Raw genomic sequence first — 13,067 nt, 5'->3', positions numbered from 1 at the left:
CAGAGGCACCGAAGAGACCTCAAAACCTACAGTGAGCTAAAACTCTACTCGACTTACCACGGAACAAGCTTGAAAGTTTTCATACCGAGTCATATAACACATACCGGAAGTTCCCGACTGAGGCTGAAAACTTACCTTAAGTCATGGTCATGGGGCAAGATTAACACGATCACACCCAGGCTAGAGACCATCTCCCCGGTGTATGGCAGATACAAAAAGATTTTCTTTATTCTGCCGTCACCATTCGGCGAAAGCTAAATCCCCTAAAACAACAACAACAACAACATCACACCCCATTTTCAAGTCCATAATATACCCAAGTCTAGTTTGGTCAAGACATCAGTGCCTTAAATCACCAAAGTATGGAAAAGTATCTTACAAATGTAATAGCCAATGGAAAAGCAGAATTTTGAATTTGGACGAATCATATCGAAATATGGAATTGTAAATACTTTTCCATACTTTGGTGATTTAGGGCACAGATATTCAAAGGGTTATTATTATTTTTTACTTTCCTTACGCCAGCCACTCACCATCAGGTAGACTTGATCAGGTCCGCCTGTCAGATCTCCCTGACACCTGATAGTGAGTGGCTAGTCTTACTTATAGGAAGGAAAGTAATGTTCATTCCTTCCTCTCAAGTGGCAGAGTTCTTCTGAAGGAGATCTTCTACCTAACCACTGATGTTTTCATTGATTGTGACATTATCTTGTTCCTTGACTATACATATGACATAACGTCCCATTTGCATCACACAGTCTTTGGGTTTTATAGGCTTTTGAAAGTCCAGAAAAATGGACTTTCAAGCCAAGCCTGTGGTAAATTTTCTTGCATTATAGAACGAAGAAAAAAATCTCGACTTCTTTGCCTACCTCTAAAAATTATCTCGAGATATTTTGTTTACAGACAGACAGAAGGACAGACAGACGGAAGGACAGACACACTTCTTCTTCTTCTTCTTCTTCTTCTTCTTCTTCTTCTTCTTCTTCTTCTTCTTCTTCTTCTATTCATTTTCTTCATCTTCTTCTTTTTCCCCTTTTTACTATCCTATCTTTGGTTGGGTGCAAGAGCTCACTGTGTGAGAATCCTGCCATAAAGCCTTAAAAAAAATAAAAAATAATAAAAAAAACATAATATATTCTTCTCTTGGTACAAGTAACAAATCACTTCTCGTTCCTTAAGTTACAAGTCCCTTCTTTTGACTCTTTCAGTTGCCCTTGCCAGTCACACAAATTCTTCTTTTGGTTGTTCTCTGGCTATAGATCACTTCTTTTCCAGTTGTTCTCCGGATACAAACGATTCCTTTTAAATTAAACTAGTTCCCTGGTTACAATTTCCATTCTCGCATATCCTCTATGACACAATTTCTCCACGTTTTCCTTGGTCTTCCCACAGCTCTGGATCCAGTCACTTCCGGCCATTACTAGTTGGATTTCTATCCGCTAGTCTGCTTGTCACTACGGATATATGGGTTGTCAGCTATTTTTTTTATTTAATTTTTCATTCTTTTTTTTTTTTCGTAGCTAGAAGGAAAATACGTTTTTGTTTCGTGGCAAAATGGAAAATTCAGTTCGGTTTGTTTGACAGTGCGGTGGAGTTTGTTTTAGTTCCTTCAACTTCTTTCTTTGGATGACACCACAGCTTTGGATAACCCACTGAGCACTGAGGTTGTTTGAAAAGTTTTTTAATTATTTTTTAGGAAATAACTACTAGAAAACTACTGAAAGTTACATCATGATGTGAGGAATTTTTTTCAATTATTTATTAGCGCGATTGGTGATCTTTAAAACCGGACATTTTTTACGGTTCCTTTTTACCCCTTTTTGACGAATTTGTGTGATGAAAATAAATTGGACAATTTGTGGAATTAGAATTTTAATTCAAATCCCTTTTTTTCGAGCACCCTTAGAAACAAGTGTGAATTCGTACCTACGTCTGTGTTTTTCTTACTGACGTAACTCTTTTCCAGTTTTCCGCTGAAAAGTGAAAACATTAGGTACCTACTAGTAAGAATTCAATTTTGTCTGCTTTTCAAATTTTGATCGAAAGTAAAAAGTCGTTTAATGTGAGTGTCAGGTGTGCGTGTATTAAAACCACCTTTTTCCGTGTATTGAAGCTCCGTTGCTCCGTGTACCTTTTGAAGTGTTTTACCTCCACTGAGGTTGTTTGAAAAGTTTTTTAATTATTTTTTAGGAAATAACTACTAGAAAACTACTGAAAGTTACATCATGATGTGAGGAAATTTTTTCAATTATTTATTAGCGCGATTGGCGATTGGTGATCTTTAAAACCGGACATTTTTTACGGTTCCTTTTTAGCCTTTTTTGACGAATTTGTGTGATGAAAATAAATTGGACAATTTGTGGAATTAGAATTTTAATTTAAAGCCCTTTTTTCGAGCACCCTTAGAAACAAGTGTGAATTCGTACTTACGTCTGTGTTTTTCTTACTGATGTAACTCTTTTCCAGTTTTCCACTGAAAAGTGAAAACATTAGGTACCTACTTGTCAGAATTCAATTTTGTCTGCTTTTCAAATTTTGATCGGAAGTTAAAAAGTCGTTTAATGTGAGTGTCAGGTGTGCGTGTGTTAAAACCACCTTTTTCCGTGTATTGAAGCTCCGTTGCTCCGCATACATTTTGAAGTGTTTTACCCGATCATACCTACTTTTTACTTTATAATTACCCAAGTACATTATTTGTTACACGAGTGTCCGGGTGGCCGATTTTTAGTGTCTGTAGTCTGTACCAGTTTTCGACACCCTCTTCTGTTTGATTGAGAACATGGGTTTACCAAGGTTAGACCCTTTATGTTATTTTTTTCCTCCTGTAAAACTTTTAGCCCTTTGTGTCTGTATTTTCCCATCCCGGACTTGATAATTCATTTTTCTTTTTCATCGCTCTTTCCCGTGTTCAGACGGGGTCGGGGTGATTGCTTTTGGGCTGACATTTGGTTTTAGCTACAATTTATTATATATACTTTCGTAATTTTCGATGACACGTGTCATAACTCCATTTGATTTCTAGAGGCTTAAAAAAAGGGCTGTTAGGCGCTAAAAAGTAAGTTGGTGAAATTTACAGTAAATCTAATTTAAAATAATAATAATAAACGAGTCTTTAGTTATTTTATCTAAGTACTTCAAGTCAGCATGTGTAATAAAACATATATGTCTAATATACACGTGTGAAAGTTCCAAATAGACAACAGGTGTTTTTACCGGTATTTCTACTCAAGCCGGTTCTTGGGGTTCTCATATACATACGTACCTAGTTATTTTAAATTTCAAGTTGTGTGCTCCAATCGCTCCATATTAAAATCTTCATCTTCTTCTTTTTCCCCTTTTTACTATCCTATCTTTGGTTGGGTGCAAGAGCTCACTGTGTGAGAATCCTGCCATAAAGCCTTAAAAAAAATAAAAAATAATAAAAAAAACATAATATATTCTTCTCTTGGTACAAGTAACAAATCACTTCTCGTTCCTTAAGTTACAAGTCCCTTCTTTTGACTCTTTCAGTTGCCCTTGCCAGTCACACAAATTCTTCTTTTGGTTGTTCTCTGGCTATAGATCACTTCTTTTCCAGTTGTTCTCCGGATACAAACGATTCCTTTTAAATTAAACTAGTTCCCTGGTTACAATTTCCATTTCCCTTCTTTTGAAGTTGTTCTTTAGTAGCCCTTGCCATCAACTTCTTCAAGTTGCGAGTCACAATTCCTCTCTTGGTCTGCTGGTTTCTCTTCATATCCGGTATAAAATGTTCATCTTCGCGCTGACTGATTCTCTGTTAGGTTTGTCTATTTGTTCTGCTTCGGTGGTGTTTTGGTTTTGTTATTTCTCTTTATAACTATTACCAATTATTTTGTAGTTTTTTTTTTTTTATTCTCTCTCTCACTGCTAATTTCCATTTCCCTTCTTTTGAAGTTGTTCTTTAGTAGCCCTTGCCATCAACTTCTTCAAGTTGCGAGTCACAATTCCTCTCTTGGTCTGCTGGTTTCTCTTCATATCCGGTATAAAATGTTCATCTTCGCGCTGACTGATTCTCTGTTAGGTTTGTCTATTTGTTCTGCTTCGGTGGTGTTTTGGTTTTTTATTTCTCTTTATAACTATTACCAATTATTTTGTAGTTTTTTTTTATTCTCTCTCTCTCGCTGCTTTTTTTTTATTCTAATCCGATTCTTCCGTGAACGGTGTTGCTTGGAGAGAATCGGTTGAAGCGTTGAAGGTATTTGGCCTGCAACGTCAGTTTTTAATGTTTTCTCAACCATTTGATTTTTCTATTTTATTTTAGATAGACTGAAGAAAAACAGTTAGGGCATAACGCTTTTCTTCTGCTTCTTGAAGTTTTTCTTTTTCTTCTTTTCCTCCTTCTTTTTCTTCTTCTCCGTCTTCCTCTTTTCTTTTTCTTCTCCGTCTTCCCTAATGGTTCCGCTATTAAAATTACCTCCATGAGAAGTACATTCTGATGTGTTTTGTTTTCTATTCTTTCCTACTCAAATTCTTCCTTCCTTTTCTTAGGGTGAATTACATTGTCGTTCCGTTATTATGGAGGATTCCTTTTTGAGCTTTCCCAGATAAAATTACAGTAGAACCTCGATTATTTCAACTCCAAAATCCATTTTTCTCTATCTTTCAAAGTTATCTTATCAGAGGAAAAGATCATAGAAAGTAATCATTTCAACCTCGATCATTTCAACTACTCCCGGTCCCAATTAATTGAAATAATCGAGGTTCTACTGTATGAAGGTAGATGGTTCGAATCCAAATCAAGTCATATTTAGCGAAGTGAATTAATCGAGAAAAATTTCAGACCAAACTTTAACTCGAAAATTTGACCCGATTACATTACTTTCCTTCCTATAGGATAAGGAAAGTAAAAATTATAGAGCTTGAAAAATCTTCTGGTATGTTGGTAGCTCTTCCTTTTGATTATTTATTCCATCTTTTATTCTAATTTAGTATGATATAATAACTTGCTGAGCAAAGAATTCCGAAATTCTCAGGAAATGAGAAATGAAATCAGAAAGGGAAAGAACCTCATTTTTGGAGAATATTTTGGAATGTTATTTGAACATAACTGAGTTTGTACTTTGATGTTCAATTAATATTCCAGTTCTGGAAGCCGCTTTGCGTGTGGTTGGTATCCCGATGGGTGACCATCTGGGCGGACAATTGCATGCTGCTGGTCTTTCCGGGCCCCACTCAGACTAAGGTTAGTGTGAGTAGGCGCGTGGCTTGTTGCCGAATGGAGGGTATAATCCCGATCACTGAAAACTTGAGCAGTTATACAATGGTGTTTAATCCAGTGAAAAGACCTTTTGAATTTTTTTTCTGATTACATGTATCTTTTTTTAGGTCCTTAAGTTGGCAATCACAATCAATTGTGCATTATATCTTCCAAGAAATTCTTTGATTTACATTAACACCTAAACTCTAAAGGACATTTATTTTGCTCTTTAAATGTTGGTCTCGATAAGATTGTCGGTGGCCCGTTAAGACCTTTTTTTTCTCTTTGATTTCTACAGTATACCTACTAGTAAGTAATTTTCAATATCCCATCATTTGCACCTTGCCTAAGCGACCCTGTATTTTATTTTACTCATCCATGTTGTAGTTAATCCAAACTAACCCGCTCTGAACACACGGTTTAACACGAAGCTTAAAGACTGAATTACGGTTTACCTGAGTGACGGGCAACTGTGGTTAACTTTAGGTCGATGACAGGGTAACTTAGACCAGGGCCCTATTCCACAATATTATCCACAGTACTTGTACCTGGTTTTATCATAGACGACCATGTTTGTTTATTTGTTCCCCCCCACTTCCCTTCTTGAATCGGATACTTCATATATTTTTCCACATTCCTGGGGAAAATATTCGTAAATTCGTATAAGCTTAACCCATCTTTTTGGGGCTGTTTGCCCCTACACCTAAGCCTCGGGGTGGGCTTTTTGTGTATGTCCCTAGGGAGGAAATTTAGAAGCAAAAAAATACAGCCCTGCTTCACGGAGCTCTTAATAGCAACAAAACCTTCAACACCCATATTTATGAACAAAATGCTGGCTCTTAAGTTCGTGCCAAGCATAGTCTCAAGGCATTTGATTGGTCAATTTTGACTTGAGACTGATCTAAGAACGATCATTCTTGTTCATAAATACGAGTGTAAGAGAGGCACGAGTGGTCTCTAAATTGTTTGGGGGCGTTCCAAAATCGCCCCTCAAAACCCACTTTGACACCCGCTGATCAGCGGATTGGTAAGGCCGTGCCTAATGTACCTTTACCAACCTGCACGAAACACATGTTCATTTTTATACACCTGTCACGAGTTGTACACCTATTAAAATAGGTACAACAAGTGATAGAATATGTGGTCTCTAAATTGTTTGGGGGCGTTCCGAAATCGCCCCTCAAAACCCACTTTGACACCCGCTGATCAGCGGATTGGTAAGGCCGTGTCTAATGTACCTTTACCAACCTGCACGAAACACATGTTCATTTCTATACACCTGTCACGAGTTGTACACCAATTAAAATAGGTACAACAAGTGATAGAATATGTACAACAAGTGATAGAATAGGTACAACTAGAGATAAAATAGTGAGTCGTTGAGGGCCGGATTTCCATTTTTATCGCCCCAAGTCCCATTATTATTCAAAATGGAAAGTAAAAAATGGGTATAAGTTATTGATATATATATATAAAAAAAATAGGGCTAAAAATAGAATATGGCGGAAAGCAAAGAGAATAGAGCTTTTTTGCTCTCAGTTCTAAGGTGGAACAAACAGACAGAAGACAGACGAACTTAAATGCAAACTATATGATGTAAACGTTGAAACTCACTTCATTCGCTCAATAAAATGACGTGGGACACAAACAGGTGTTAAAACGGTACACAGTCTCTCCGGAACCTTGACTCCACATGTTCTCTACAGGTGAATTTCGTGCACCGGGTGATCAAGAGATGGGCAAATATTGTACAATTTATTTTGTACATAATTACTAGGCACTATTTATTAATTTATTTTATTTTCATGTATGTGTATTCCCCCTCCCTCCTTTACATAGTCTCTAAAGGCCGAAGGACTTTTTGGCTATTGTAGACTCGAAGGCCCAATGTCCAAAATTTTGAACTATATTGGGACACTGGATCTTTATGAATTTACAAGGTACTTATTTACCCTGGGCTTTTAGGAATAACAGAAGGAATGTCCAAACTGTTGGACACTGGGCCTTTAGACTCTTTAGGGGATAGGGTTGGATGGAAGAGAATACCTCAGGTCCTCAGGTATTAGTCCCGCCCCTTAGAATCTGCCCAAAACTACAGAACCTTCTGAAACTTTTTCTTTCGAGTTAAAACTCAGACCTCGGGATCTTTATGAATTTACAAGGTACTTATTTACGCTGGGCTTTTAGGAATAACAGAAGGAATGTCCAAACTGTTGGACACTGGGCCTTTAGACTCTTTAGGGGGTAGAGTTGGATGGAAGAGAATACCTCAGGTCCTCAGTTATTAGTCCCGCCCCTTAAAATCTGCCCAAAACTACAGAACCTTTTTTTCTTTCGAGTTAAAACTCAGACCTCTTTTCGTTCACTCAACTAGTCATGTAACGAGAGCTAGGTTCATAAAGTATGTGGAAATGTGTCTTTAAGGCCTCTAAGTCCAAAATTGTCTACAATTAGGCCTTTAGAGGATATAGGGGTTGCATAAGGCATTAATCCCGCCCCCTAGAATCTGCCCAAGACTACAGAACCTTCTGAGTGGTAATGTCCCAAGTTGAAACTCAGAACTCTTTTTCGTTAACTCAGCTAGTGATGTAACAAGCTAGGTTCATATTTTCATAATGTGGAAATGATGTCTGGATACCGCGCGCTAGAGTAACACCTGTCACAACACACACGGGCAATGTGTGTCCTGACATATTATGTATGTCTCATTTCCAGCATTATGTATACGACTTACACAGTATACCTACTTGTACATAAATATGTCATGTATATTAACAAGGACGTTCGCAAGAGGGGGTTTTCATAATGTGGAAATGATGTCTGGATACCGCGCGCTAGAGTAACACCTGTCACAACACACACGGGCAATGTGTGTCCTGACATATGTATGTCTCATTTCCAGCATTATGTATACGACTTACACAGTATACCTACTTGTACATATGTCATGTATATTAACAGGGACGTTCGTAAATAATAATAATATAATAATAATATAATAATATGTATGTCTCATTTCCAGCATTATGTATACGACTTACACAGTATACCTACTTGTACAATTGTACATATGTCATGTATATTAACAGGGACGTTCGCAAGAGGGGGGTTATTTTGCCCAGGCTCGGGCTTTTCAAGGGGGCTCCCGGAACTAGCAGCATTTTTTTTTTCCTCAAGGAAAATAACACCCTTCTCTCGCATATCCTCTATGACACAATTTCTCCACGTTTTCCTTGGTCTTCCCACAGCTCTGGATCCAGTCACTTCCGGCCATTACTAGTTAGATTTCTATCCGTGGACTCTATGGGATCTGGTTCTACCCCAGTTTGGTGACTGCTTCTCAAGGTAGCTCTATTTCTCCAATCAGTCTGGAAGCTATTAGATTCTAGACACATTGTATGGCACCGAATTAAACCGTATCATTTCGTATTTCATAGTCATAGACCAATAGGAACTGTTTCAGTGGCGTAGCCTCTCATGGAAGGTGGTGAAGCACCGCTTTCTTTCCTCTCTATTATTTTTCTCACCCCCTTCTTCTCACTTGCCGAAAATAGTGATTATGGAGGAGTTGCAATTGGGAAAATATTATTAATAAAAGGTCGATTCCTTCGTAAAAAGTTGTGATAAATCCAAATCTGAGGTCAAAACTCCGAAAAAGTAACTTTAAAAGGTCGAAAATTTAATTTTTAACTGCCGTTCTAATGAAAAAGTTCAAAGAGTTGTGATGTCAGATTTCACGTCAAAATGCGCAGAAACGCTTGCGCACAAAAGAACGAAGAGTCATGAATTGTGACGTCATCGACTACGGGAGCGTATGCCGTGACGTCAAACTTCACGATTTACCGGTATTTTTTAAATCGATTTATCTCGGTTTCTAGAAGTCATACTTAGAAGAAAAAGAAAAATTCAGTTCTTCCTTTTTTTTCCTTCTCTATGACTTTGAAACATCACCCAAGTAAGCGCAACTGATCTATTCTCACAGACAGGCAAACTAAATAGGTACAAAGTCGTTGAGTTATAACTTGGAACTCACAAACTGATACCATGTTTAATTGTTTATCCTGCTGGTATGGACGAAGCCCTTTTTGATCCCTTTGTGTCCTTTTTTCAGGGCCACGAGTAACTACCGGCCCTGAGTCACAAAAAACACATCCTTTTTTTCCGGCCCTGGGTCACAAATAAGGTTCATCAATAATATCCTTAGCCCTTATTCCAATAACTATTTTTGTGGTTACAAAGTATTTCAAAGAATACCTACCTCTTCTAGAATGTCTAATTCCATTGGTTTATTATGGAGCTTGTCTTGGAGAACGTACACCTTGCCCCAAGGGTTCGAACCCCGTTTGAAGCATGAAATTTCGTCCCCGTTGGTTCGAGCTTGATTAGATTTTAGACATTTCCTATTTTTTTTTTCCTCAAGGAAAATAACACCCTTCTCTCGCATATCCTCTATGACACAATTTCTCCACGTTTTCCTTGGTCTTCCCACAACTCTGGATCCAGTCACTTCCGGCCATTACCAGTTAGATTTCTATCTGTGGACTCTATGGGATCTGGTTCTACCCCAGTTTGGTGACTGCTTCTCAAGGTAGCTCTAATTCTCCAGTCAGTCTGGAAGCTATCAGATTCTAGACACATTGTATGGCACCGAATTAAACCGTATCATTTTGTATTTCATAGTCATAGACCAATAGGAACTGTTTCAGTGGCGTAGCCTCTCATGGAAAGTGGTGAAGCACCGCTTTCTTTCCTCTCTATTATTTTTCTCACCCTCTTCTTCTCACTTGCCGAAAATAGTGATTACTTCTCAAGGTAGCTCTAATTCTCCAGTCAGTCTGGAAGCTATCAGATTCTAGACACATTGTATGGCACCGAATTAAACCGTATCATTTCGTGTTTCATAGTCATAGACCAATAGGAACTGTTTCAGTGGCGTATCCTCTCATGGAAAGTGGTGAAGCACCGCTTTATTTCCTCTATTATTTTTCTCACCCCTTCTTCTCACTTGCCGAAAATAGTGATTAATGGAGGAGCTGCAATTGGGAAAATATTATTAATCTTGTTCTTATAATATAAGATTAAAGGTCGATTCCTACGTAAAATGTTGTGTAAACTCCAAATCTGAGGTCAAAAATCCGAAAAAGTAACTTTAAAAGGTCGGAAATTTAGTTGTTAATTGCTGTTCTAATAAAAAAGTTCAAAGAGTTGTGACGTCAGATTTCACGTCAAAATGCGCAGGAACGCTTGCGCACAAAAAAACGAAGCGGGAGTCTTGAATTATGACGTCATCACCTACGGGAGTGTATGCCGTGACGTCAAACTTCACAATTTACCGGTATTTTTTTAATCGATTTATCTCGGTATCTAGAAGTCGTAGAAGAAAAAGAAAAATTCCGTTGGTCCTCATTTTTCCTTTTCTATGACTTTGGGTGATGTCTCCCAAGTAAGCGCAACTGATCTATTCTCACAGACAGGCAAACTAAATAGGTACAAAGTCGTTGAGTTATAACTTGGAACTCACAAACTGATACCATGTTTAATTGTTTATCCTGCTGGTATGAACGAAGCCCTTTTTATGAACGAAGTACCTGCCTCGGTGGTGTAGTGGTCAAGGCGCTCGCCTGGTAAACAGGAGGGCGTGGGTTCAATCCCAGCCGAGGTCGCTGGATTCGTGGGGCCGATATCGTAACGAGGGGTACGCGTGGGCCCCCCTGCCCCGCACCCCGGGCCGGGCCTGTCTCCATCTGACCAGTGTGAGGCCCGGCCCGCGCGGTCCGCTGGATGAACTATGCCGGGCCTTCATTGGATCTTCGTTGCAGATATCCGACTTGACCTATGTGGGAAAACCGTCGGGCAGTGTTCAGGTAAGTGAAATATGAACCTCAATGCCAGCCTAGTTAGATTGGTTGGTAGCGCGTCTGCCTTGTAAGCGCCAGCGCTAGCCGCGGGTTCGATTCCCGCCCGGGGGGGATTTTATACTGAACGGATAAGGTTCGATCTCAGAACGGCTGGCTTTCTCCTATCCTGTCTTCCTTCTCTCTTCGCTTTTGGGACGATACTTGGCTGTTACAGTTCCCGCTATTAAAACTCTAACAAATCCATAAATATGTAGGTAGGTACTGTGGATAGTATCGGGAAATAGGGCCATGGTCTAAGTTATTCAGTCATCGACCTAAAGTTAACCAGTTACCCGTCACTCAGGTAAACCGTAATTCAGTCTTTAAGCTTCGTGTTAAACCGTGTATTCAGAGCGGGTTAGTTTGGATTAATTTCAACACGGATGAGTATTTTATTTTCTTATAAGTTTTCAACATCATTTTCTTTTATGTTTAGAAAAATAGTCGAATCAAAACCTATCTAGAACCCACTTCGTTTAATTAAAACGGCTACCCCCGTTGTAGCATCAACTGCGGATCAGGATTCCTCTCCAAACTCTTATCCCAAGGGTAGGTTCAGAAACTCAGCCACCTGTACCGGCCTTATGCAGAGCTGACCCCGTTGCTCTCCTATGTTGCAGAACTCAACGCTGAGCAAGTACGGATTCCGCACCGTTCCTTCCGGTACGCTAAACGTTTGTCTCAACATCGCGCATCAAAGTCACGTCTCGAAGGCACCCGACAAGACCCGAACCGCTTCGGTTTACCTCCTGGAGAGACTGAGCGCTAATACCCTGCTTAATAATATCAACAGTGTTATTGAAGCTTTCCAGCGTGCCCGCCAGAGGATGTTACTGGTGCGAGCCCCGCTTATGAGTGCAGGGGAGGCTGATGGGTAAAATTCTATCGAAACCGGGATAGCAATCCAAGTTTAAGCCAGCCTGGTTAGCTTGGTTGGTAGCGCGTCTGCCTTGAAGCGCTAGGCCGCGGGATCGATTCCCGCCCGGGGCGGATTTTATCCTGATGGGATAATGTTCGTTCTCGGAACGGTTGGCCTTCTCCTATCCTGTCTTCCTACTCTCTTCGATTTCGGGACGATAAGACCTTGGCAGTTACAGTTCCCTCTACCAACCTCAAAAAAAATCTGATTTCAAGACTCTTAGATTGAGCAAATTGATTGGCTGAAAATTTTGACCAATCAGATTGCTTAATCCAACAGTTTATTTTTTTCATTTTTTTTTTATTTTCCCTGGGACTTAAACCGAGTTTAAACTCTGATTATGCCCCGGCAATTAACCCGATTAGTTTAACTTGAACTGAGTTTAAACTGAGATGTTCTTTCTCATCTTTTCTTACGTATTTTACACGAGTATTAAGTATAAAATTTCTTCTAACTTTTTTGCCGATCAGCAATTGCGCCCTGCAAAACCATTACTCCTTTGATTTTCGACTGAAAAATTGTGACATTGTTCTAGTCTTTAATTAGTAATTATTATTCTTGCACACCTACATGTTCGCACGATTAATATTGTTTAAAATTTACTATTACTGAGTTTAAACTGAGATGTTCTTTCTCATCTTTTCTTACGTATTTTACACGAGTATTAAGTATAAAATTTCTTCTAACTTTTTTGCCAATCAGCAATTGTGCCCTGCAAAACCATTACTCCTTTGATTTTCGACTGAAAAATTGTGACATTGTTCTAGTTATTAATTACTATAATTAGTAATTACTATTCTTGCACACATACATGTTCGCACGATTAATATTGTTTAAAATTTCCTATCACCGAGTACATGAGTCTAATGTAGCAGTTGTTTCACTGCTACTAAATTAAAACGGCAGTGAAATCTTTGTTTTTTGATACAGAAACCCATGCATTAAAACATCTCCCTTAACATGAGAGACATTCATTCTCTTTAATACTTTGGAATTTTTTTCATAAAAAAAAAACAATATTTCACCCAGA

The 13,067-nt window shown here is 38.8% G+C and overlaps 1 protein-coding gene across 1 annotated transcript; it reads left to right on the top strand.

Annotated features, from left to right (window-relative positions):
- The first annotated feature begins 10,640 nt into the window (after positions 1-10,640).
- On the top strand, positions 10,641-12,604 carry LOC103508776 (Meckel syndrome type 1 protein-like). The gene is made up of 3 exons (XM_026823284.1): positions 10,641-10,664; positions 10,876-11,085; positions 11,739-12,604. Exons 1-3 carry the CDS (start codon positions 10,641-10,643, stop codon positions 11,994-11,996), a joined length of 492 nt encoding a protein of 163 aa, XP_026679085.1. The 3' UTR covers positions 11,997-12,604.
- The last annotated feature ends 463 nt before the right edge of the window (positions 12,605-13,067 follow it).

The sequence above is a fragment of the Diaphorina citri genome, unplaced genomic scaffold (genome assembly GCF_000475195.1).
Source record: "Diaphorina citri unplaced genomic scaffold, Diaci psyllid genome assembly version 1.1 scaffold433, whole genome shotgun sequence".
Lineage (NCBI taxonomy): Eukaryota > Metazoa > Arthropoda > Insecta > Hemiptera > Psyllidae > Diaphorina > Diaphorina citri.
This window is presented reverse-complemented; position numbering and strand designations above follow the sequence as displayed.